Genomic DNA, 25,814 nt, shown 5'->3' on the forward strand with positions numbered 1-25,814 from the left:
ACAAAAGCGGTTAGCGCAATCATATGACAAGAGGCTGCGAACTTCAGGTCTCCTGCCTCTGGATGTCTTTCACTCAAGGCCCGCCTTTGCTGAGCCGGTTCGGACGCGGTACGGTCAACGACGGCCATATTTACCGCTGAAACAAACGAAGTGCTGATATCGCCATGTGAACTTAATAAGAGCATCCATTGTGGCTAGAGCCGGTTGAGGGCCCGAGGACCAACGGATCAATTCTACGCGATGGTCGGCACTCAGGAGTCAGGTAGTTATCTCAGCCTTTGACCTTAGATTCGATTACTGGACAAACTTCGGACCGGAAAGCTGATAATTCCTGGAAAGCTGATGTCTTGGAGGTTCTCGGCAGTGGACAACACTCGACGGGCGTTCCCGCGGTCCAGAGTCGTGCTGGATGGATGGCATGGACACTGGTTCTACAGTATTTGACCTCGGCGTTAATCTTATCTATTCCCTTCCAAGATATGGTCGGCTACGACACCATTCTGTGGCCATTACGGCTTGAATCTGGATCCGTGGTCGACCTCTCTCTATCATTTGTCAATAATCCAGCAGACCTGGCACTTTCACATGCGGAACCAGCTCGTCCCAATCAGGCAATTACCTGCACATCTGGCCAGATCAGCGCTATTGGTCAGTATCCATTTTTTAGGCGATACCCAGCCCAACCCTGTGTGGTAGCACGCTGCTGGCACCGCAGTCTATATCAATTAGAGATATTCCCATATTCAAGCAAATGCAACGAATCTCATTCGCCCGCTTGGCAAGCATCAACTCTTCAGACGAAGGATTTGGCGGGGTAAACTCTAGCCCACGGAGTGGTTTAGTCCGATCCCGGCACTTGCCACTTAGACTACTTCGGGTTAGCGCACTTTGGTGCGAGATCGCTGCTCCCACTACGAACACGGTTCGCGTAGAAAATTCATGAGGTGAAGAGGGTATGGGTAAAAAGGGATAGGTTGCCGGGTCCTTGGGAAGCCCAGACAGCCACGCGCCGTTCCCGTATTCGGTTTTAATATCGACGTATTAATTCCAAGCTCCAAGTTGGACGAATGCTTCACCAAGACGTCACTGGGCCTCTAAGCCTGATTGGGACTAGAGGATAGACGCCTGCTGCTGAGTGGTTTACTTACTTTAGGTGGGTCGCCCAAGCCGCCCAATTCTGGCGACGAGCTCAAGAGTTCGCTCCTCCTCCCCGTTCTCTCTTCTTTTCATTGAACTTGGGCTGTACCGGCGCGGTGACCTGGCTGTACGTATTCTTTTGCAAAACCACATTGCCTCGTGAACTGATCTCTGCTCATCCAGCTCCCTCCGACTACCGTCCGAGTTCGATCTATACATACCTCATACCATACCCGCTTGACCCACTAGCTTGCTTTGATCTTCTTTCACAGAAGACAAGAAGAGCTGCACTGGACAAAGGCTGCTTCATGGACAATTGTGGGACGCTGAACGGTCTGCTCACACCTTGAGAGACCAGTTTGCGTTCCATAGGGTTCCCCAGCCTGCTTGCCGAGAGTGAATTGACTCACTTTGAAGATACAACGACTAAGCAACCAAGAAACACATTTATGCCCCCAATGGGAAGCCTACCGGGATGACTGACAACAAACACTCGGAACATGCGCCCTTTGTCCCACCCTCACAACCATCACCTGCGATAATGCCGTCGGGAAACAGCTGGACTATGGATGAATCTACTCGCAACAGACTGCTCAAGAAGTACAAAACTCAGGTGGCCTCCGGCACTTCCACGGTCTGCGCTACTTTAGCTGTGGTAAGTCCGCGCAAAGTCGAGATACTGGGAATACTGCTAATACTGCTGACGGCGTAGACTCCTCTTGAAAATGTTAAAACTCGCATGCAAACGTGCGTTCCTCCGGTCTGGTAACGAAGCGCCGCTGACTTGATCAGGCACAACTTCCAAAATGTCTTCCAGTGTATCCGATACCTCTGGCGGACCGAAGGACCCCGTGGCTTTGTTGCTGGTATGTCGGGTTGGCTGTTTTTTTCCAGGAGAGGCTGACAAGGTCCAGGTGCTCTACCACCTCTTGCCAGCGTCACGGCGGTCCGGGTAGTGAATTTTACCACCTACAATTCTGCCAAACACCGAATATCCGATTTTTTTGAGCGCATGACGGGCCAGTCCCCTTTAGAGCTCTATAACCGACCGGGCAGCGTTCCCACCCTCTCGACGACTTTCACCTTTATCACCGCAGGATGCTTTGCCGGAGTAGTAACCTCTCCTCTTGCCTGTACGCATGTCTCTTGGTCTGGCAGTTCTAGGCTAATGGTCTAGGTCCGTTTGAACTGGCCAAAAATGTGGTCCAGACCTCTGTTCTCGTATCGAACCGCGCCCAAGCATCCCCGAATGCCGTGAGAGATCCCTCGTTGCGCCACAAGCCGCGTCTCGGGACCATTGAGGCGATCCGGCAAATCATACAGCGGTATGGATTTAAAGGCCTGTATACTGGATTCGGCCTCCATGCAATGCGCGACACAGTTGGATCTGGCCTGTACTTTGCAGTCTATGAGACAGTCAAGCAGGTTGCTGCCAGAGAGCTGGGACCGGACAAGTCTCCGTTCGGTGCCCCCATGATTGCTGGAGCAATCTGCAGTACTGTGCCGTGGTTCTGCGTACGTCTAGACAACCCCAGCTAGCTATTACCGTACTGACAGTCGCAGACTTACCCCCTCGATACTCGCAAAACGCGCGCGCAAAGTGTGCTTTTAGGCAAATCGAAGGAAGTCGGCGAGGCTTCCGCTGCGGTGGCACGATCAAGCATGTATAAGGGTCTGTCGATTATTCTGATCCGCACTGGAGTAAATAACATGATTCTGCTCAGCATCTTCGAATATATTAAGATGCGCATCAACGAGCTAGACCGATGATTATCGGTCCCATCGACTGGAGTCCAGGAGTATTGTATTATCTGAACATAGCAATAAATAACGACCTGTTAAATGCACATTGATTATAATTTTTTCCGAAGTAGTAAATACAGATAGCTGCCTAAGGCACTACCACGTCATTTGCCCGCCTACGTTGCCGTGGGGTCGTCGGCGGGACAGTTTTTAGCATCCCGTCAACAACAATCGCTCCATCCAAGCGCAACACCGCGCATTGCCAAAATGGCCTCGTACGTACGTCCAGTACTTTGCAAAAATATCACCTATTGACAGAAACAGAAATATCCTCCAGATTCCCTTCCGCCGCTCGCACACTGTCTCCCTCTCGACCGCCTTGACCCAATACATTTCCACCAAATATGACCAGCGCCCTGACATGTTTGCAGATGACTTGCTCATTATCGATCGGTTACGAAATGAGGCCATAAACGTGCAGGAACCACATGTCAGCGGAATCAGCCGGCTGGTTACTTACGCCGCGCAACTGAAATGGCTTGGGGGAAAGTTTCCAGTTGATGTACGTATCAATAATATCATAGATATTCCGGGCTGAGTTGACGGTCGTAGGTCGGGGTCGAGTTCCCCTGGTATCCTGCTTTTGGGTTCAACACAAGTCGGCCAGGTACGACGTTTCTCACAGCGAATCTGCTAGGATGTTGGCTAATGTACGACAGTCTCACAGGATAACATCCGCTTCGAGCTGGCAAACGTCATCTTCAACCTCGCCGCACTCTACTCCCAGCTCGCCTTCGCCGTAAACCGCACAACAACCGACGGTCTCAAGCAAGCATGCAACTATTTCTGCCAGGCAGCCGGTATCCTAGCACACCTCCGAACAGACATCGTCCCTGACATGCGCTCCGCCCCGCCGGAAGACATGGACGAGATGACCCTCCGAAGCCTGGAAGAGCTGCTCCTCGCACAAGCTCAGGAATGTTTCTGGCAGAAGGCCGTGATGGATGGGCTAAAGGATGCATCAATTGCACGACTCGCGGGCCAAGTGTCGGACTTTTATGGCGATGCGTGCGATCACGCCGTCAAGTCGAATGCGATCAGCCCCGAATGGATCCACCATATGACGGCGAAACAGCATCATTTTGCAGCTGCAGCGCAGTATCGCCAGTCGCTGGATTGCCTGGAGAAGCGCAAGTATGGAGAGGAGGTGGCACGGTTACGGGACGCTGTGGCTTGTGTGAATGAAGCGCTCAAAGAGAGCCGGTGGATCAATCGCACGGTGCTGGGTGATTTGCAGGGGTTAAAGAATAGAGTAACGGAGGATTTGAAGCGCGCCGAGAAGGACAACGATATGATTTATCTCAACCCCGTGCCGCCCAAGTCGGAGCTCAAGCTTATTGATCGGGCGTGTATGGTTGCGGCTAAGGCGCCGTCGCAGGTCACGGACGCAATCTCGATGCTGGGGGAAAAAGGGCCGTTGGGACAGCCGCTCTTTTCGAAGCTCGTCCCGTATGCCGTGCACATTGCGGCGAGCATTTACTCGGACAGGAGAGACCGTCTTGTCAATGAGCGGATTATCGGCGAATTGGAGAACATGACGGACAAGCTACGCGAGTATGTCACATCCTTTTACATTCTCTATTTATGCTAACAGGCCAGTCTACTATCATCGCTCAATCTCCCCGGCTCGCTGCAAGCCCTTGAGAAGCCCCTGGGCCTGCCGCCATCACTGGTCGCCCATGCCGAAGAAATGCGTCAACAAGACGGCCTCAACCGCCTCCGCAAGTCCCTTCTCGACATCGCCAAAGTCAAATCCAACGACCGCGCCGTCTATACCGAAGGCGTGGAACTCCTCGCCGCTGAAAAAGCTGAGGACGACGCTTCGCGCCGGAAATTTGGCACCGACCGCTGGACGCGCGAGGCCTCTGAAGCCGCCGCTCCTAAACTCTACACCACCGCCCGGGAAATCGACGGCTACTTCACCTCAGCGCAGAGCAGTGACAACCTGGTTGAGCAGAAACTGCACGACTCGGAAGCTGTCTTTCGCGTTTTGACCGGCACGAATCGCGACCTTGAGGCTTTTGTCCCAAGTAGTCGACGCGCAACGATACCGCCTGAAGTCGAACGCGAGGTGAGTCGGCTCCGCAGCTGCATCAGCGAAGTAAATCGACTCGAAAGCCGGCGAAAGCGCAAGGCTCAGGCCGTCAAGGACAAAGCGCGCGCGGACGACATCAGTTCTGCACTTGTCCGCGAGGCAGCACGTTTAGAGCGCGAGTTCCCAATGCAGGCTATCCAGGCTAGTCAATTCGAGGACCTCTTTGAATCACGACTGCGCGATTACGACGTCGATCTAGATATGGTTGCGCAGGAGATGCACGATCAGGATCAGATCGTCGCGCAGGTGCGGGACGCGAATCGTGCGTTTACGCGCGCCCATACGGGTGATGCTTCTACAAAGGAGCGTGAGAAGGCGCTCCAGGAGCTGGAGAACGGGTACCTGAAGTATAAGGAGATCATTTCAAATATCGAAGTCGGACGGAAGTTCTATAATGATCTCGCGAAGATCGTGGGGCGGTTCAGGGATGATGTCAAGGCGTTTGTGCATAAGAGGCGTATGGAGGCTAGTCAGCTTGAGCAGTGCGTCTTCCCCCCCACCTTTTTTTTTATAACCGTCTAATGCGATATAGGGACATATCCAGCGTCGCCGCAATGGCATCCCTGAATATCTCGCCTATCAGGCAACCACCCCAGCAAACGGTAGTTTCAGCCCCAGTTTCAGTCTCTGCCGCGGCGTCAGTTCCAGCGCCGACACATTTTAATCCAGTCAAACCCCAACCTCAACCTCCGTCGCAGGCAATCCCACCACAGTCACAACCACAACCGCAACCGCAACCCCTGCGGACACCTCTAACAGCGCCCCAGCCAACACGCAGCGTTCCGCAAGTGACGCCAGGGATGTGGTCCCCTGAAATGGGAATACGCTTTGGGCCGGGGGGTACGACGGCCCAGCAGTCTCAGCAAACGTGGGATCCGTCGAAGGGGATGAAGTTCTCATGAACCTTAATACGCTACTAAACATATGCTTTGATGTAACTAATGGTGTTAGACCAGTACATACTTGCATACATACACGCACATATCCTCACACTTGATAAGAGACACGTATGCGTGCCTATTCAAGGGCCATTGTCTACTACAGACGCAAAAGAATCATTTGCCATGCCTTTAATACCGATTATACAAAGTTGTTTACATCTTGTCGTCCTCAATAGTAAACCCTCCTCATGACAGCAGCCGCCTCAGCCGCCTGCTCCCGCGCCTGAATTTCCAGATCCTGTCTCAGAGAGAGAAACTGCAACCTTGTCGTCCACGTCTCCCACTCCCGAATCACTATCTCGCTCAGCTGCGGCCAAGTCTCTTCCCCGCCTTCACCATTTTCAGACCCAGGTCCGTCATCCAAATCTATCAAGGAAGCCGACTTCGCGTTAGACTTCGCAGTTTGAACGCTGGCTTGTGCGCGAGCATATAATTCCTCGCCCATGATGATTAGCCACAGCGAAATTGCTGTCACGGTCGTTTCATTCGCTCTCCATCCACTGCTACTTACAACACCAGAGCCAAGCCCAAAGACAGAATGATGCGCCCTCCCAAACCAAAGCTCATGCCCTTTCAGCGCATTCCCCGGATCCGGGTGCTCCAACGTCTCGACGATCATTTCGACGGCCACGCGCTCGCCAGCACCCGGTCGTAAGAGGAGGGACTCTTTTGTCAGGAAGGAGACAAAGGAGAGAAGGTTGTAAAGGTGTTTCTGGGCGCCGCTGACGCTGCTGCGCCTTCTTTGCCTGGTGGAACCCGAGCCTGAAGCTGCAGCTGTAGCTAAAGATGAGTTGACCTCCGGTGTAAATATGTCCTCCACTTCGCTATTGGTAGTTCCTGTTCCCGTTATATTCCTACGCGTGTCGACGTCGATATCGATGAGTGGGCCCATATCTCGCTGTTCACAGTATCCAGAAGCACGAGCGTTATACCCAGTTCCAAGCTTATCCCCAAACAAGCCCCCATCCGTATTCATCGCCGCTCTCAACCCGTCATAGCCAACTTTGTATTCCTGACTAAGATGCCTCTGTACATCCCGGACAAACTGGAGTAACCTCTTCTGCGCTGGGCTCGGCAAATCAGGAGTTGGTGTCGTGGGATCGGTATCGATTTGGCGCGGAAGAGATCTGCTTTCTTTCAGGACAGCGGAAAGGAGGGACGACGAGGAGGACCGTGTCGCTGGTCTATTGTGTTAGTAGTTCAGTTAACCTTCGCAATTGTGTTACGGGATAGATACAGTACCGATTTGGATTGCAGAGGAGAGGGGTATTTGATCGGTCAGGTGGAGAGGAATTATATCCCCGATCTCAATCTCTGGAGAATCCATGGCAAAGTTTTCTCACTTGGTTATCATTCGAGCTCACGATACACTGGGTCGGATGATGTGGAGGTCGGAAAGTAAGTAAAATAGTTCATAGATGTCATGACGTCAGGGTATATAAGGTAAGTAGAGAATCGCTCAAACACGAATAAACAAAACAAACAGGAACTATGTATCTACAGCTCGTATCGAATCGACCGAGCGGATTTGTATGTGAAGTGTATAGTAGAACATTTCTGCTCCATCTTCCTAGCACCCACACCCGTATCCATATCCAATCCCAATATGTATATCAGAACCCCCGCTTAATCGTACTAGTAAAAAACACAAAGTGGACAATCCCATCATACTCATTCCAGTTTACATTCTTGATAACGCTGCAGCCAGCTAACAGCGCAATAAGATGCAAAACCTGATCGGATACTTGGTTAGGCTGTCTTTTCGTCTCCACCAGCACCTGCAGCAGCACCCGTGCCCGCATTCGCCCCAGCTCCAGCATCCGTCTCCAACCCCTCGAGAAAGAAATCTAGCTCACTCGGCCCGCCGGGATTATGTTCGTTTTCAGCAATCTGCTCAAGAAGACTCAGAAAAGGGTCTTTCTCCTCATTTCCGTTTCCATTTCCGCTTGAGCCCGGCCCTGCTGTCGCAGACGACGGCTGCGATTGCGACGTTGCTGACGGAGACTCGACAGGAACAGGGACAGGCACTGGCGTGGATTCGAAGGGGAATGTTGCGTATTGTATTTGAGATTGTAGGTATGTTTGGGGTTGGGAGTGCGAAGTGAGGTGGGAGTAGTGCGTTGTGCTGCCGAGGGTCGGCGAGAAGAAGGTTGATGCGTTTGGACCGACGGATCCGCTTGCAGGAGACTGGTTGAGGAGTTCGGGATCTGTGGGAATCTCGGGCCAGGTGGAGGAAGTGAAGGAGAGGGAATGTGAAGCTGAGGCTGAAGAGGTGGACAGGTGGCGGGCGTGTGTATGATGGATGCCGTTCGGTTGAGAGGGGAGGATTGGTGTAGGTCCTGCTGTTGGCACCGATGTCGATGCGTAGAGGAGTTGCGGGTCAAGGTCGATTCTGACAAACAGAAGATTAGCTCTACGCTCTTCAAACCAATTCTCCATCTCCGCCTAAAGGGGAAGACGGGGCTGGCAGGGTTAGGCTCACTGGTCCTCATCAACAAGCCGCACATGACTCCCATCAACGCCAGGTCCACCACCAAGACTGAGACCCGGATACCTATCCAGAAAGTCCTCGAGATGGAAAACTGGCGCAAAGCGCACCGGCCTTGCCGCCAACGACCGTACAAGCTCTGCATGACAAACCTCCAGCGTCCGCAACAGATCCCGATGGTGGCGGACACCAGACCAAAACCCGCCTAACCAGTCTAGCTGGCTCATTTCACGATTCAAAAAGTCCGGCGAGGACGCAAAAACCTCGCCCTCGCGACGGCCATTATAATGAACACCGTGGATATGAACTGTCCCTGCGACAGTGAGGCAGTACGCCACCAGATCGGGCCACTCGATGCGCGGTGCGTGACGCGCGAGCTCAACGAGCTCGGCGATGGCGTTTGCGTGGCTGAAGCAGAGGGTGGTCGCCTCGATTTGCCAACTCTGGTGCTGGCCTGTGCCGCGGAGCTCAGCGAGGTCGATGGGAAGGAAAGGGCGGTAGAGGAGGCAGTGAACGAGATGGTAGATGAGTTTTGATAGGAGCAAGAGTGTGCTCTCGGGGTGGCCGAAGAGGGCCTCAATCGAAGCGAAGAGATCGTGAGTGCCGGCGGCCCAGAGATCGAGTTCTTGACGGATCTTGGAAAGGTTGGAGAGCGCGTGCCAAGGGAAATGCGAGTCGCCTTTGACGCCACCGGCTGCGAGGTAGCGGTGCGTTACGCCGAGAATGCGCGAGATGTCGACGAGAAGGGAGGAGCATGCTCCCGAACCTGCACCGGAACTGGCTGTTTTGCGGCGGTCTGAGGAGTACGGGATGTTGGGGCCGACAGGGTTGAAGATGTCGCCCGGGTCCTGACCTGAGGGATGAGACGCTGGGAGACGAACGAGGATGGAATGGTCGGCAATGAGGCAGGGACGTTTCGAGCCGCAGGTCAGGAACCGGTCCAATACGTAGACGGACCAGAAAAGGCGGCGGCGGGTCTCGCGCTCTGGGCTGAGGGAGGGATGCGAGGCTGGCGGTTCGCGGTAGAGATCCAAGGCCAGGACCATTGAAACCGCGTTTCCTGGCGGACCTCGTCAGCTGATGACGGTGGTAGGGGTATTGTGCGAAAAGAGTGATTACCTAACGTCATATACGCCTTCTTCCCACATCCATACGCGTAGAAAGTCTGACATAGAAGCAGAAGTGTCTGAAGATTCTCGATCGAGGGCTGATCAATATCGATCATGCGCCGGGCCTGCCGGGCATACTCCAGACTCCCTGGAGGCGGATTCACGGTCGTATACCTACAGCCGTCAGCTGGGCCATTCCAACCACAAATCCAAATCATTAGATGCGCACCGCAACGTCAGTGCATAAACAGCCATCGACAAAGGAGCCGGCAACTGCCCGCTTGAATGCTTCTGCCTTGTCGACGTCTCGTCCAAGATAAAGAACGGTTTCCCGTGCAGTCGTGCAAAGTACGCGTCCAGCATTGCATCCGGAACGCGACCGGGCGGAGGATGGCCGTGGCCCTGCGAGTGCCCATGGGGATGCCCATGGGCATACGCCGCAGGAGGCGCGAGCGGGAACGCCGCTGGGTGGGATTGGGGGTGTGGAGGCGGATGGGAGTGCGCAGCATGCGAATGCGAAGCAGGATGTGAGATAGAAGTACTTGAAGGAAGCGGGAGATCTGGCTTCACTGGCGAAGCAGGCGAGAGCGGATGTGTTCCATCATCCTGGAGCCGTTTCTCCAGCCCGTCGACCCGTTTGAGCAGCGCTTCCAAGACGTCTGTTTTAGGGCCTCGTTTTTTAGGGACCGCGTCTTCACATTCAATTAACAGGGTTCACACAGAAAATAGACGCCTTAGAGAAGAGAGGGATATACCGTAAATGCAGGGGCATTGGAAGACCTTGCATGCTTCGCAGCTGGGACGGAGCCGGTTACATTTGATCTGGAAGACCCGAGCATTAGCCGCCGCACTGTCCCAGATAAGATCGAGGCGAATAGGGACAGAAAAAGAAATCACCTTTCGTTTCCTGCAGGACTTGCAGTTCATAGACTCGCGGGGTTCAGCTGTGACTCGGCGCGGCGTCAGCCGGTCGATGCTGACCGTTGGACGCGACATAACACTGGAGAACGGTCGGTTTGAACAGGATAAAGACGAAATAGGACAAGAATCGACAAGGTACAGAGCGGAGATGGTGAAAAGGAAGTGGAGGGTGCCATTATATTAGAAACGTGGAGCCCCGGACCGGACCCCAGCATCGACTCGCGGACTCACCCACAACGGGGGATGGCATCAAATGATCCAGGTCCAGGTCGAATGGTCGCGACTAAGCAGAAGCAGACTAGCCAAAGACGCTAAGTTGGGCTAACACCGGACTTGCAACCGATGCGGGGATGGTGGCATCCAGTCCTAAGCAACGGGCATCCGGGGTGCTCTGCAATGTGCGCGCTAGCTCCGCCGGCTAATTACTCGGGCTTTTCCCCAAGGCAGAACGGACCAGTGTCCGGGCAGGCCCAGGACTCGTCAGGTCCACTGTACTATATTCAGTGCATCTACCCTGTAATATAGGCATTGTCACTCGATATCAATAGCTTGATAGCTTAATAGCTGAATAGCTGAAGAGCTGAAGAGCTAATTGAAGACGGAACTAAACTAGACTATACGATGCCATCCGCACAAAATCAAACGGCACATTCTGTCCGACCAGCAGCCGCAGCATCTCGACGGTCGTCCACGCATTCACATCCTCAATCCCATACGCGGTCCATCCAGACCGCTCGGCGACGCTCACTGGATCGCCGGTGCGCTCGCCCCTGGTAAGATCGAGGTACACTTTCCCCCTAGTGGACGGCGGCGACGCCCGGCCCGTACTCCGGTAGTGACGCAGCAGCGGCTGCACAAGGAGCGATTTCTCGGGCGGCAGTGCCGAAACTATCACAAACGGCTGTTCTACTAGCTTCACAGACTGGATCGACGTAAACGGCTCGAGACCCTCGGCCAGCGGCCCTGTTGCCCGGAAGCCGACGGTATAGATGGCGCCCACGCCGAGACTGCGTAGGGCGAAAATGCTCGCTGACGCTTCGCTTTCGGAGCCGGCCAGAATAATGGCCGCTCGGCCGCGGTATGCCGATGGGACGTAGTCGCGGGTCAGGGTCGCGCGGATGCCTTTCCACGTGGCGTTTTCGCCGACCAGGGATCCTGGGCTCGTAACCACAATCGTGTCTACCAGACCGATTGCGCGGGCTGCGTCGCTGATGGCGGGGAGATGTGACGTGCTGCTCAGTGGTGGGTGTAATGCCGCGCCGCCGAAACTGGGCTGTGAGAATACCCGTTCGAGCGAGCCGGCGGGCCCGCGGTCCATAGAGGTCAAAGTGTGCGGTAGGCTAAGCTCGTTGAAGCACTTCTCCATGAACATCGACTGGGGCGTCGCTCGGAACGAGCCGATCGCGTACAAATCCCGCTTCGGCAGCTGGCCCATGATATGCAGCGCTTCATTAATCTCCGCTGCGGTCAACTGGCCCGGCGCTGCAATCATAGGAAGCAGCGGATGTGTAATAGGCGAGAACACCGTGTTTAGTGCACGCGATAGCTGTCCTAGCTGGCCCATATTGACGGCCGATAACAGCGGATATGTCCCATGCGTCTGCTTAATCGTGGAGCGAAAGTACTCAAGCTCATAGTTTGCCTCCACGCTATCCACCATCGCGATCATCTTGACAATGTCCGCGTACTTGGCGCTTTCTTCAAAGATCCGCGGTGCCTCGGGCGAGGTCCACTTCCACTCGCCTGAAAAGTCGTGGAAAGCCGACATGATCACGCTGTTTCCTTTGACTTCTGCCAGCTTGCGCCGAATATCCTCTGGCAGCCACAGTTCCACGTCGATATACTCTACACCCCATTGAATCGCCCTCCGGAGATACCGGTAGAATAGCGCAGGGTTATCCATAGGAAACTTTCCATTCTCTTTCGTGCATCGTGTCGTAAATATAATCGGCAATTCTGTATGCTGCCGCAACAGCATCAACTGCTGCCCGACATATCGCAAGCTCGGTATCCCGGGATACCCCTGATCCTGAGGCAGCGGGTCAGGGTCTACCAGCAAATCCACGCGGATCTCAACGGCATCAGAGCCCACCGAGAGAATATCCAAGTTCGGCAGCGCCGCATGTACATCGGGGAACGTGGTAGAGATAAAATTCGTTCGGTTCTTCGTCTTCAGATCCTCATGTGGCCGGGTCTGTCCCAGAATTAATGAGAGGAACCGCGTAAGGTCCCGGCGAAAGAATGGACTCCGCAACGAATATAAGAACTCGTAGTCGCACAGTTCCGTCAGCCCTTCCTCAGGGAAGGACCCGTCATCCACACAGTGGAGATTGACCAGCATGCATGCCGACTTGTCGCACCCGTCCAGACTTCCCGGGAGATCCGTGGCCCGGATCCCAACAACAACCGCACTACTTCCCCGCCCTAATGTGGACAGCGACGTCTCTGTCGTCCATGGCTTTCCCAAGATATCCGCAACCACCTGCACGATGGCATCCTGCCCGGGTCCGTATACAGCGACGACCGTCCGAGATGGCTCCTGCGGAAGCGCCTGAGGAAAGGGAAGAGCAGCGGACGCTGAAGTCCCCTTAAGACTAGTCGAGGCCACGGAAACCGGTGAATCGGCTCTGAGGGTGGTAGCCACAGGTTGATGGTGGACGGCGGTTTGCATCATCTTTCACGGCATACTTGGGTCGCCAAATCGGGGGGTAATAAGAGGTCGTAGGGGCCACGGGGAGACGTCAATGTCAGATACGGGAATCAGTAACGCAGCGATTTAAGAGGACGGATAATTTGGGGACCGAAGCGAGTCGCATCCTTTATCAACGGAAACCGATTTCCTTCCAGAGTCAGTACAGAGAGCGGCCAGGTAGGCAAAGGCGAAGAGTATATAAAGAACGGGAAACAGACTTGCAGCAGTAACCAGTTAAGTAATAATAACCCAGTCTCAGGAATGGGACGGGTCAGGATAAGAAGGCGCGCCGACCGGGATTAGTCCGAGATGAGATTGATGGCAACGGCGAAGAGTGATGGAGACTGGCAGCAGGACACCAGGAGGGCACGGGGAGGGGCATTTCTCAGTCCCGCGAGTCGGCTCTCAGTAGTCGTAGTCAGTGGTGATGCTGGGCAGGTCTGGATGGAGAGATGGATCCGGGGAGGTGAGAGGCGGCAGCTGCTGGGCCATGCAAGTGTGGAAGAGTGGACTCAGTGGAGGGACTTTCTGGCCCCGACGGTCCAATTTCCCCGGCCTCGCCCCGGAACCAATTATTCCGCCAATCAGGGCAGAGGAGCGCACGTTCTATACTAATACAGAGGGAGTCAGGAAAGGGGAAGGAAGATCAGGATAAATTGGATAAATGGGACCCTGGACGGACGGTAGTGTTGCTGCTGAAGAATCGAGACACGGGATGGACCCAATGTTGTGAGAGGAGGTTGCTTTACGAAACAATGAATGTAACGAAACAGTACAGAACCTTACAATCAACATAATACCACATACAACGGCTCTGTCAAGAGGTAAGACGGGCAGTCATGATACGAGGAAAAAAACCACGCCATAATCCATATCCACCTGCTGCCACCCCCCTAATTGTCCGTCGGCTTCGTCCACGGCTTCAGGAACATGCTGACTACACACTGAACCCTGTGGCTGAGCTGGGTGAAACAGGGCAGCTCCTTCCATGGACTGAGCTACGACAGCTTGCAATATATGTGATCATCAACGTGGACCAGAAACTGCATTGACGTCTCAGCAACAAGAGGAGATGTATCGAGGGTATAAAAAGAGAAAACAAACAGATCCAACAACCAAATAACAAGATACACTGCCTTCCTCCAATAAACCTCAATCCCCGTGCTGCAACGGGCCATTAATATGTCTATGATGCATGTATGTGCCAATAACTGTACAAGGATTGGGACTGCAAGTGTGCATGGATTTAGCGGGAGCAAGTCATGGCAAAAGCTCATGAGACCACAGGCTGCAGATGTCGATCACTGAGCTTGAGGCCGCTCGGCGTCCGCTGCGAGGCTGCAAGTCTCTGCTGCCAGCCCAAGAACGAGTAGACGTAGTCAAAAGGAAAACGAAAATGTCCCGCCCGCGAGTCTAAGAACTTTTATGTGGTAATGGCGTCAGATCCTCTGCAATCAATGCAGAAGATGCCGCGGTAGGCGAAAACAGGGTGGGAGGTGTTTCACGCCGACCAAGCCACCAGTCAGAGACACAAGATCTTGTATCCGTAAGGCAGCGCGCGGAGCACCAGACCCGCAATTGGTTTGGAAGTGTCTGATAGGTAACGTAGCAGCGTGAAAGGATCCCATAAAGATATGCCGGGACGACATGCTCCACCAACCATCGTCCGATACTATTAGGGGGGTGAGATGGCAAGACCATTCATGAGCTTGGGCAGAGGCTTCCGCCGGGCATTGTTGGCCGTCTTTGAGACCCGAGGCGCCCCGTGAATCATGCGGGGTTCCTTCATGAGGCTGGTGTCGAGCTTTGCGGGTGCTGTTCAGGGTCAGTATCATGATACAGGTATGGAGTGCGAGGTGCTACAAACCTCGTGAGACAACTCGGGTGTAGTCCCCGGAGATACTTTGCTGCGGCCTGCTCGCGGCAAATGAGGCGGCACTTGCCGTTCTCCAGAGATGATTCGAGGTGTCAGACAAAAAGTCCGTCGTCGATCGGCCGGAGAATATGGACGACCGGCCTCGGTTCCGTTTCGACAGCACAATCTCGTCGAACAGAGTAATCCTTGGGTCCCTCGCCTTGGGATTCACCCGTTCCCTATCACTGATAAACTCGTTGAAACCTGGTTTGGTTAGCACGGTCTCCGGAACTCAGCTTAGAGCGACTTACCCTGAGTCTGTGATAGAACACCGATATATTCAGCATGTTCACTAGGCAAGCTTTTGCAGAAAGCATCCATGTCAAAGCTGTATGTAAGGCCTGCCTTCTTCTTGTCGCCACTAGCTGGTTTAAGATATTTTTTGTATGTATAGAACAGGCTGGCAAAGCATCGGACGAACGCAGCCCGAACCTGCTCGGGGTAAAATGCCGCTGGGCAAACGATGCAGATCTGGTGGGCGCATCGGTTGTGGACTTGCGTCTTACACGATACACATTTATACATATTCTCGTCCGCGCGTTCGTCGCAGACTGTGCATACAGCCTTGTCGTCCCATGGTTGGAGCTGCAGGCAATGACCCTCCACCCAGGACGTGCCGTCATTGTTGTGAATTGGCTGGATAGCAGGCTGGGGAACGATGGTGGAGGCAGCCACAGTAGACTGCGCATAGACCGAAGGGGCATATGTGGACTGGAAATCAGTGTTCAACGTGCTGACAGATAGGTTTGGAGCGTGGCCAAGGAAAGGTGCACTGGGCCGCCTGGGAACCTGGCGCATGTCCATCCCGAAGGACGAGCTTCGACGAGAGGCAGCGTCAAAGTGACCGGATCGCTTCTCGCGAAGGGATGCTTGAAGCGCCATCCCCGAGTCGTTGCGCGGGGTCGCCGGCGGCGGCGGGAAATGGCCAGAGATGGGAGAACTATCTCTCGGGGATGGCGGCGATCCGGGTTTGAAAGTTGACCCAGTGCCCGGTCGATCCGAGCTCTTAGAAGAATACCCACGCGACGCTGTTTGTTCATTGCGCGCGTGCAGGAAAGCATTGAAAATAAGTGGCGGATGTGAGGTGAGGGAAACAGAACCCTGACCAAAAGCATTCGAGTTGAGACTGACGTACTTGGACAGTTGCGTGGACTGCGCCTTGGATGTGTATATGGAGGAGTTTTCAGACATGAAAGCATCAAACGGGAAAGTCTCGATGGCGTAGGCAGGAGGGCCGACGGGCACCCCGTACCGGCTGTGATGAGGAGCGGCGAGCTGAAGCAGCGAATGGAGTTTCCTTCGCTGGTGGCGGGGGAGTGGGGTTGGCTTTACCGTGCTCTCGATGATATCTTGGTCAAGGTCGACCAGAACAAAATCATCAGATGGAAGTTCAACCTTCTCGTACCGCCGCTCAATACCGACAATGTACGGGCAAGGCGCTTCCAGTGCTTGGATGAGTCGTGCAGGGAGGATAGGAATTAGCACACCCGACCAAGGAATGGGGAATAAAAGGTCTACCAAAGCCCGAGTAGCAAGGTACAACATGGACGTGTGCGAGGACAAAAAGATGATTCGGGATTCGGTCAAAGCATACTCAAAGAGTATTATGATGTTAGCCAGTGACAGTGTCCGGAACAGGGCGTATAAATCAGTGTTTCGCGATCCGGGCAGCTCATTGGTAGCTTCCTTGCGGGCGAACAAGCGTAATTCGCGCACAGCCAGCTCCACTTGGGTTTTGGAGGTGTTGGGTGCGAACGCCTCCGTGCACAAGTTCATCACATATCGTTCCAGAGGCTGCCAGGAACCCATGCGGGGCGATGCTGGGGGAACGCGTTGGACACTATTGTCGGTCATGGGAACAACTACCGCCTTCAGCCACTCCTTCCAAAAGCTGGTCATGTTCTCCTCCCGTCCCAGGATACCGTAGGCTCTAGGAATCCAGAAACCAGTATCGCCATCAGTCAGCCCCTCGATCTTGGATGCCGCTCCGTGACGCACCGGGCGCAGGAGATCGGTCATCAGCCCAATCTTCTCCTCGACCGCGCTGATTTCGTCTTCCAATTGTTCTCTCGATTCAGACCCAGATGGCACCGTAGGAAGCTGGGCCAGAAGTCGAGAGAGCTTGGCTCTCTCTTGAGCCAACCGTTCTCCCAGGCTTGCTGCCAATTCCCGTTCCTCGTCTGTCATGTTATCCTTCCGCCATTCCTCGCAGCATTTTTCTAACTGATCAGCCGCTTCGTGGTTTAGCGGGATCCAGACAATGACACAGACAGCGTGCAGGCGAGACCCATTGTCGCTGGTCATCACAAAACCATGCCACGTCGACCGCGGTCTTTGGTCAGACGACACGATATTGATATCGTTGGGGAATGCGAACATGGGTACGTAGTCGGGAAAGTTGGCACGCTGTTTTAGGTCTTCGGCCATGCCTTTCGGAGGATAGCGGTCGAGAAGGACGGGTTCGAATCTCCGCTTCAGGGGATGCATGGTAGGGGAGATTTCCAACGGCTGGGGTGCTGGAATCACAGAATTGTAGTTGCTGAGGCGTCGCGAGGTTCGAATCGATGCTGCAAATTATTAGCTTGCTTAACACCTAATCTGTCCCACCTGAGAAACTCACCTTGGCGCGCAACCGACGGCTGCCTCTTCATACTGTTCATGTCTCGGAATGACATATGTCGTCGCACGCTTCCGATACTCGATCGAAGTAAACCAGATTGTTGTGGCTCCTCGGACACGATCTTCTGTGTGCGTAATCTGGACCGAGGCCGGGACGCGGGTGTGATCGCACCCGCGCTGAGACTCAGGTCCGACAGAAACGTCTCTCTCTCGGAGGCAAACTTGACCAACGCTTTATCAAAGTCGAATTCCTCCAGACCTAGGAATTGAGAAGCCCGCGGTGACGCAGCACTGCCGTTGCCGCCTCCCTTGATTGTCATGCTACTGCGGTTGCTGTGCGTACCGTTGGCATTGCCATTGGCGTTCTGGTCTGCATCTTCGGACCGGAAGGAGAGACGCTGGAAGGAGCCGCGAGGGCCAATGACCGAGGAGCTTCGAGAGAGCAGGCCGTCGAAGCGATCGTGAGCATCTTCGGCGTCGGCATCTTCCTCAATGATATCGGTGACCGCGGGGCCGGGCGCAGTGGTACTGCTGGCGATTCGGTATTCGTCGCCTAGCTTGCGGAATGTGTCGAGAATCTCCGAGCCGTCAACACCAGCGATCCAGAAGTAGTCTGCGAGCGGGCTGGCTGACGTCGTCTCGGCGGCAGAAGAGGATGTGGGAAAGGGCATGTTGAGGTGAGATGGTCGGGTCGGGTCTGCGGGGTTGAGATCATGAATCGTTCAAGGAAAGTCGTGGGCTTCGTCACAGCATTGAGTCGGGAAACCAATCAACAGATGAATCGGGCGGCTCGGCAACGACGGAGGGGAGAGGTTCGAAAGTGAGTTCAACGATCAGGGGGCGAAAAGAACGGACAGGACCAGCATAAGTGTGGGATTGCGACGGGATCGCGCAGTCGGGCTGGCGGCTGGTGGCTGCAAGTAGTGCAAGTGGGCAAATCTACAAGGCAGATAGATAATTGGAAAGGAGAGAAGGTAAAAATAGCAAAGGGAAAAGGATAGGACGGCCACAGAGATAAAGGCGGAGGGGGCGAGAAGTGGTGGTGGAGGAGAAGAGACGTTGGTGGGCGCCGATCTGGATGGAGAGAAAAAGGAGGTGGAGGGCTTTCCCTACACAGTAGTAGTAGTACTACTAGTACCTAGGTCACCTTCTTGAACCGGCTGCACACTACCGATAAATATAGCTCATGATTTTCTTTTGACTTTCTCTATTCTTCTTCGCTTCTTTGCTCGGTGCCCTGTTTACTCTCCAGCATTTTCATCCTGCTGGGAATTGCTTTTTCGGCAGGTTGCGTAGAAGGGGCAGAATGGTAGTCCAGCCCAGCCAGCCAGCCAGCCAGCCGGTCGACAGCCCTGGCCGAGTCGCACGAGCAAGGACCTCCTGGCGGCCTGGCTTACTGGATAGATGCTACGACAGAGCTCGTCTCTTGCAGTCCTGACTGGTACTGTGCGACAGTTTCAGATCCGATGCAGGAAGAAAAGCAACCGTGGCCAGCGTGTCCATGCAGTACCCTGCCCTGTAATCATGGCCCCGGGCCCACGGACGGGGTATCAGAAGCAAAAGCAAAAAAGCAAGCAAAAGCAAAGCCAAAGCAGAGCAAAAGCAGAGCAGAAGCGTTCTGGACACCTTAGCACCGCTCTTGTTGAGGCCGACTACTGCAAGTGTGCGTCCCTAGCCTGCAGCCACCAACCACCCCTCTGGTCGGGAACCTAAGGAACCTGCCTCCGCCTTTCACCACGTTGAGTCTGTGACTAAGTACGTACTCCGTATAACTGGTGTGTTATAACCTCCATCACTAGCACCACCCCGTCCCATCAGCCAGTGCTCGGACGGCCCAACTTCGAAGTGGGGTCTACTGCTAGAGTGGACTCTGGAGATTGAACGACTGTTCGAGCCAACCATGGATCGATCGTTTCGAACAATATGGAACAAATTATGGTCTCCTCTCAGCCGACGAAGCGGAAAATAAGTACGAATGACGACGATGACCGAGTCAACCAGTCTATGAGCGAGCCGTCCAATGCCGTCCGCGTCACAGAGAGTCAAGAGTCAAGAGTCAAGCCCAGATGCCGAGGCAGCCCGTTTGTCTCCAACCCGTCCACGGAGACCCCATCGATGATGCCTGCCTAAAACAGCCGCTCCATATCCAGCTCTTGGCGACCGCGTCGACCGGCGTCGACCAGCGTCGACAAGAACACGTCTGCGGCACTCTTGCCGAAGACGCAGCATACGGAGTATGCTTTCGATTCCCTCACACCCGCCTTTATTCTGTACATACTTCGGAGCAGAAAGCCATCTAACCCGAGTTGGCGATCTGTGGATCTGGAGTCGGGTTCCGGAACCTGACTGGGCAAATCGACCAGCGATCACTGGGGCCTGCGATTCATGAAACGATCTTGCACTGGTAGACTCTCCTTCATAGGAAGAACCACGCGACCTCTTTAAGCCGTTGCTAGGATTTACACAACTACGAGGCATTTCTCCTATCAGACCACGGAATCATCCTCAAATCCAGATCCAGCAGCCACCCGACGATGTACAAGACAGATGAATAGACAAATCTCCGGATACACTGTCCCACCCAGATAACCTATGAGCAGATCGTGAAACCACCTTTTTCTTATTACTATAAACCTTATACCAAGTTGTCTATGAGCGTCGCGTTCAAGAATCCCGACAACCTCTGATGGCTGAAACATGCGTGGCTTGGAGTTTGCGCGGCTCGATTATATATATATCCAGTCCCGATCCCAATGTTTCAATTAGTACTATAAACAGAATCGTCATACAACAAGCAACATCTCCACTGACAATTCTAGAACATTACCATCAGCGGTGCATCACGGGAAAGGCGTATATCAGAGTGGCTCTCTGGACTACTACCCCATCAAGCTTTAAGCGATGCGAACTTAGGATACTTTATCCTGAAGGCTCTCGGAGCGTCTCCGAGGCTCGGCAGCGGAGCGGGATCTGTTGCAAAAAAAATCCACTGGCATGCAAATGACTCAGTGCAACACATACAGTAATCCCATATCCACTGTAAACTCCGTCCTTCATAATACCATCCAGACCGAATGAAAGCATCATGGCCCCCAAACTCATCATCTTCGACTTCGATGGAACTCTCTTTGACTCCCTATCGGCAATTACCACCTCCGTTCAACTGACCTTCAACGCCCTCCTCCCCTCCTACACCCCAACACCATCCGATATCCACCGGTTGGTCTCCAGAGGCGCACCACCAGAAATCACTTTCATGGCCCTGCAACCCCAGTCTCCAGTATCCGTTGATGGAGTGGACGCCTTTGACGAAGAGACCTGGGTTCGCACATACCGCCAAATATATTCTGTCCACGGCCACCCACTAACGAAGCCGTATCCCGGCGCTAAAGAGGTCCTGCTCTCGCTGCGGGAAAAAGGGATTCCGCTTGCAATCATCAGTAATAAGGCCGTTGCTGCTGTGAAAAGCGCGCTGGAGAGCCATGGTCTTGGCGGGATCATCAATGAAGAGCTGATTATCGGTGAGCCGATGTTTGCGAGTGGGAAGAGAAAGCCGCATCCGGAGGGGTTCACGGAGGTGTTGCTCCCTAGGCTGAAAAGTGTGTATGGGACTGTGGGGTATGACGAGGGAGAGGTGCTTATGGTTGGGGATACGATCACGGATATCCTCTTTGCGAAGAATATCGGCGCAAAGGCTTGCTGGTGCCGGTTTGGGCAGGGCAACCGGGAGGAGTGTGAGAAGGAGAGTCCGGAGTCTGGGATTGATGAGTTGATAGACGTCCTTGGGGTTGTCGATGAGCTGTGACGGGCATTGTATAGATTTGACCATATATCCGTATATACAGGCCTAGAGGCATAGATTATGACGTAGACTTGCGATAAAGACATATAATCCGCCTTAGCTAGGATAATAACATGGATAGGACTATATCTTTTCCGTTGTCTAGATGCTACCTAGGACGATTCTTGCCACTAACTATGACATGCTTATGTCTCATGTGCACTTGCCAAAAGAAGTCAATCGTTCGAATTGTACCTTGAGAGTACGAACGTCGCCGCTATCTTTATGTTTGCTAGACTTTGAAAGAGACTAGTTCGGTTGATGTTGAAAAGGACCCGATTCTGTACATGACCCAGGCGCGGTTTCTCATCTTGAAAGCCAGCTTTCTGAGTGCCCTCGATATCTACAGCTATTGCGATGCGCCAGAGTTGTATCCACCGCAAGTTCCGTACTTACTCGCTAACAGACTGACTATCTAATCTGCCGTATTACTCCACGGACACCAATCATGAATTATGTATAAAAAAAATAAGGGCATCAGCCGCATATTGTGGAGGCCGATTGTCTCCGGACTGGCCGTTCCCCGCTGTCATAGACATGGAGCATGCTGCAGTCAGAATTGGTATGTGCAAAGCCGTGGATGAGAACATAGCATCACCTCCAATTGAAATGGAGTTGACATGAACAGCCATTGAGACCGGTACACTGGGGAAGGAACCCATTAGAATATTTCTGTAAAGATATGTCGACTATAGGTTTCTGAATTTTGGATATGAGTGTCGTCCGATAAATTTACCCTCAATGGCGGCATAGGGTAATAGTTGGTGGAGTATAGTTGCATAATACGGCTGGGCCCGCTCTTAGCAATTTCAGACTCATACGGCAAAGAGCTCTTGTTGCAGAATATGAAGGTCTCTTAATGCTACGATTCCCAAGTTCCTAATTGAATGCTCACGAGCAGAAGGGAGCGCCCTCTCGGAGTGGACTGTAGATATAACCAACTAGCAGTTCGCGGATGGGAGGCCAGAATGTGATCAAGCATGACTGGATGCAATGTTCCCTCTATAGATTAGTCAGCCCTATCGCGGTAGTGTAGAAATATCTGGGGCCCACGCAGTCACCTGTATGTATGGAAGGGATTAATATATCGAGGCATGACTAAGTTGTGACTCGATGGCGAAAACACCCTGACCGAGATGTAGCGACTGCGTTTGTTCAAGAGAAGGGCTGGACTAGACTTGCATACGGGCAACTGAGACAACTCTGACCGCTGATCGGTAAGCTTGCTGCAGAACAAGGCTTCATTTTGGAGAAAAATTATACACATTTCAAGGTGACTATACAGAGATAATATTGTGCCAAGTAGCTGGAAATAGACGCAGTCGCCACCAACACCTCCACAGCGATGCCTTTCGTATAATAAACAGCCCTGAGAGTAACGGACAGGACTTAGATAACTCACATGCCGCCGAGCCATTCCACTTGGACCGGTGTTTCGGGCTGTTGCTTGGTTGCGCGGCGCTGGCTGATTTGCGCGCAAACGAGGTTGCCACGAACGGTAGATGACTGTCGCCAATTCTTTGCAGATGAAAAGAGATTGACCACTCATTAATGAGTTTGAGTAATGAGTTCCCCGAAACTTTGTCATGAGTTTGTCTTGTTCCCACTCGCACGTTGTTGTTCTTGATACAGGGCAGTATAGTACCCAGCATAATACCATGCCATCATAAGGTTTTTCAACCCTTCATCTTGGGCTAAGACAAAATTAGCAACGCACAACCATATAAACGCTCAAACAGTTCTCAACTTACTCTGAGGGAAGGCGGGATAAGGCATGGTCGGTGCTTGTGCTTGAGGCCCAGTTGCAGCTGCGGTCTCTTGCTCTTGTTTCACCTGCTCAGACCCAGCCGCCTCTTGTGTCTGTAGCCGAGCCTTGTCAGTTACAGTAATTAGGAGATAACCAAGTGCGAGATAGTCATACCTGCATGCCCTGCGTCTCAGCTGGAGCGGCAGCCGGCTGAACTGAATCCGCGGCGTTCACGTCAGCCATGTCGTCATCCTTCTCGACCTGAGCCCAAGACATTGATGGTCCAGTCTCCGCCTCAGCAGCAGCTTCGGCCTCCCTCAGGACATCTTCAACATTCTCGCCTTTGGCAGCGATGCTGTGGTAGAGCTGTAGCGCGATTAGCTGTACTGAAGTCACGTGCCATGAAGGTAACGCACCTTGTATTCCTCGACGGCTTCATCCCAGCTTTGAACGAGTGCGAAGTCATCCCAGATCTCTTCCTGCGTCAGGGCCCGAGAGGCACCCTTGTTCTTCCCCATGACATCTGCAGTTGCCAAACACGAGTTATTAGGACTTGTGTTATGCGGGTGGAGATGGCAGGCAAGGCGGAGGAAAGTTCACCGCCTGGCGTTCTGCGACCCAAAAAATAATTTTCAGCAAAAAGTTTCCGCTCCGGCCAGAAACAACAATTCATTCATCTGTTGTCTGGGTAAAAATGGCTCCTGATAAGAAGGATAAGAAGCGCAAGGGTATGTTTCTCTAGGTATAACCCTTTACTCAATTACTTATAAACCTAGCTGTGGCCGCCACCGTCGATTCGCCTGCGAAGAAAACGAAGAAGGTCGAAGCCAAAGCCGCTGAGCCCGCCGAAACCCCCAAGTCTATCCTGAAAAAGAACAAGACCAATGGAGCCAAGGAAGACAAAACTTCCAAGCCCAAAGCGAACGGCGATTCCCCTCGACCGGTCAAGCCTCGCAAGCGTGCTGCGGACTACATGAGCGACGATGAGAGCGAGGATGAAGTCCCCGTCAAGAAGGCTGATAAGGAGACCAAGGTCAAGCCGAGCGCTAAGAAGACCAAACAGGAGGATGGCACTGCCGCTCCTGTGAAGGAGAAGGCTGAAAAGGCTGGCAAGAAGGCTAAGAAGCTTGAGATTGTGCCTAGCGATTCCGAAGAGGAGGCTGCGTCGGCTGCGGAGGAGAGTGAAGAGGAGGATGACCAGACCACCGCTCTGATCCGAGGCTTCGAGAGCAGCGGTGATGAAGACGAGTCTGGAGACGAGGGCATCGATCCTGAAGCGCCGGTCCCCAAGATCCCTGACTCGAAAAAGGCTAAGCGCAAGATCCTGAAATTGCAGAAACAGAACAAGGCCGAGTCTTCAGAGCAGCCTGGTGTTGTCTACGTTGGGTACGTCCCGATTTTTCCTGACTCTTAACTGTCACTAATAAAGAATGCAGCCGCATCCCCCATGGTTTCTACGAACACCAAATGCGCGCCTACTTCAGTCAATTTGGCGACATCACCAAGCTCCGCCTAAGCCGTAACCGCCACACCGGCAAATCGAAGCACTACGCCTTCATCGAGTTCGCTTCTGAATCTGTCGCCAAGATTGTCGCGGCTACAATGGACAACTATCTCATGTACGGCCATATCCTGAAGTGCAAGTATGTCCCCAGCGAGCAACTGCACCCAGAGCTGTGGAAGGGTGCAAACCGCCGCTTCAAGGCAACACCGTGGAACCGAATTGAGCAGAAGCGTCTGAATAAGGGACGGACCCGTGAGAACTGGACGAAGAATATCGAGAAGGAGCAGAAGAGGCGTTTGGCTAAGGCGGAGAAGTTGAAGGAGTTGGGATATGAGATAGAGCTGCCGGAATTGAAGAGTGTGGATGAGGTTCCTGTGCAGAAGCCTGACGAAGAAGTCAAGGCGATCGAGGGTGAGCAGGAGGCCAAGGCTATCGAGGCCCCGGTCGAGCCCCAGGCCGAGCTTGAGAAGAGTGATGATACCCCAAAGAAGTCGAAGAAAGACAAGAAGGAGAAGAAGACGGCTGTGGCTGAGGCTCCTGTCGAGTCTCCCAAGCCCAAAGAGGCCGCCGCAGCGTCGCCCGCTACGAAGTCAAAGAAGAAGACCAAGGCCAAGACCAAGGCCTAGCCTGCGTTTCCCGTCAATGTATATCGCAAAATACTTAGTTAGGGTTTATCGGAGTACCGGTTCGCTTCATACTTGTTCAGCTTCTTGTCGTATCCCACCGAGCAATCGCAATCTTCCCACTTTGTTCAAGGCATAGCTCACCTGCAGTTGATTCCATATATGCATCTTATCCTTGTTCTTTGTCTACAATCAGTCAATGGAAAAGGCTGATGATATTCAACCCCGCACCCCTGAGTATGCCATGCTTCCTGCATATCCTCGGCTCCCCTCAAGGTGCCAAGTAGCACTCCTACCTAGTATATCATTCCATCCATACTTCAGCACCTTCAACTTTACACTTTTCAGCTGTGACTCTTTCTAACCCCAGAGCCTAAAT

The 25,814-nt window shown here is 53.4% G+C and overlaps 9 protein-coding genes across 9 annotated transcripts, besides 1 other annotated feature; 5 read left to right on the plus strand and 4 right to left on the minus strand.

The window, feature by feature from the left end:
- Positions 1–25,814: part of a sequence feature (contig 1.75 1..213493(-1)) that runs on past both edges of the window.
- On the plus strand, positions 1,248–2,907 carry ANIA_04352 (putative mitochondrial carrier protein; the record flags this gene model as incomplete). Its single annotated transcript, XM_656864.2, has 6 exons — positions 1,248–1,264; positions 1,321–1,792; positions 1,850–1,884; positions 1,955–2,003; positions 2,302–2,652; positions 2,701–2,907. Exons 2-6 carry the CDS (start codon positions 1,613–1,615, stop codon positions 2,905–2,907), a joined length of 822 nt encoding a protein of 273 aa, XP_661956.1. The 5' UTR covers positions 1,248–1,264; positions 1,321–1,612.
- ANIA_04351 (protein palA) lies at positions 3,148–6,017 on the plus strand (the record flags this gene model as incomplete). Its single annotated transcript, XM_656863.2, has 6 exons — positions 3,148–3,155; positions 3,205–3,442; positions 3,493–3,547; positions 3,600–4,494; positions 4,540–5,517; positions 5,568–6,017. The coding sequence occupies 6 exons, from the start codon at positions 3,148–3,150 to the stop codon at positions 5,935–5,937; spliced, it is 2,544 nt and encodes an 847-aa protein (XP_661955.1). The 3' UTR covers positions 5,938–6,017.
- On the minus strand, positions 6,146–10,569 carry ANIA_10548 (transcription factor domain-containing protein; the record flags this gene model as incomplete). Its single annotated transcript, XM_050611755.1, has 7 exons — positions 6,146–7,155; positions 7,755–8,368; positions 8,459–9,524; positions 9,584–9,747; positions 9,803–10,265; positions 10,329–10,395; positions 10,471–10,569. 7 exons carry the CDS (start codon positions 10,567–10,569, stop codon positions 6,146–6,148), a joined length of 3,483 nt encoding a protein of 1,160 aa, XP_050467743.1.
- Positions 11,070–13,165, minus strand: ANIA_10544 (uncharacterized protein; the record flags this gene model as incomplete). The annotated part of the gene is made up of 1 exon (XM_050611756.1): positions 11,070–13,165. One exon carries the CDS (start codon positions 13,163–13,165, stop codon positions 11,099–11,101), a length of 2,067 nt encoding a protein of 688 aa, XP_050467744.1. The 3' UTR covers positions 11,070–11,098.
- On the plus strand, positions 13,496–14,183 carry ANIA_11435 (uncharacterized protein; the record flags this gene model as incomplete). Its single annotated transcript, XM_050611757.1, has 3 exons — positions 13,496–13,652; positions 13,965–14,010; positions 14,162–14,183. 3 exons carry the CDS (start codon positions 13,496–13,498, stop codon positions 14,181–14,183), a joined length of 225 nt encoding a protein of 74 aa, XP_050467745.1.
- On the minus strand, positions 14,862–18,391 carry ANIA_04349 (dDENN domain protein; the record flags this gene model as incomplete). The annotated part of the gene is made up of 4 exons (XM_656861.1): positions 14,862–15,001; positions 15,054–15,305; positions 15,353–17,668; positions 17,722–18,391. The coding sequence occupies 4 exons, from the start codon at positions 18,389–18,391 to the stop codon at positions 14,862–14,864; spliced, it is 3,378 nt and encodes a 1,125-aa protein (XP_661953.1).
- ANIA_04348 (HAD family hydrolase) lies at positions 20,806–21,648 on the plus strand (the record flags this gene model as incomplete). Its single annotated transcript, XM_656860.2, has 1 exon — positions 20,806–21,648. One exon carries the CDS (start codon positions 20,806–20,808, stop codon positions 21,523–21,525), a length of 720 nt encoding a protein of 239 aa, XP_661952.1. The 3' UTR covers positions 21,526–21,648.
- Positions 22,830–23,826, minus strand: ANIA_04347 (uncharacterized protein; the record flags this gene model as incomplete). Its single annotated transcript, XM_656859.1, has 6 exons — positions 22,830–22,838; positions 22,964–23,079; positions 23,175–23,255; positions 23,313–23,433; positions 23,483–23,674; positions 23,725–23,826. The coding sequence occupies 6 exons, from the start codon at positions 23,824–23,826 to the stop codon at positions 22,830–22,832; spliced, it is 621 nt and encodes a 206-aa protein (XP_661951.1).
- On the plus strand, positions 23,979–25,438 carry ANIA_04346 (rRNA-binding ribosome biosynthesis protein NOP15; the record flags this gene model as incomplete). The annotated part of the gene is made up of 3 exons (XM_656858.2): positions 23,979–24,036; positions 24,085–24,694; positions 24,745–25,438. Exons 1-3 carry the CDS (start codon positions 24,003–24,005, stop codon positions 25,436–25,438), a joined length of 1,338 nt encoding a protein of 445 aa, XP_661950.1. The 5' UTR covers positions 23,979–24,002.

Source organism: Aspergillus nidulans, chromosome III (assembly GCF_000011425.1).
Source record: "Aspergillus nidulans FGSC A4 chromosome III".
NCBI lineage: Eukaryota > Fungi > Ascomycota > Eurotiomycetes > Eurotiales > Aspergillaceae > Aspergillus > Aspergillus nidulans.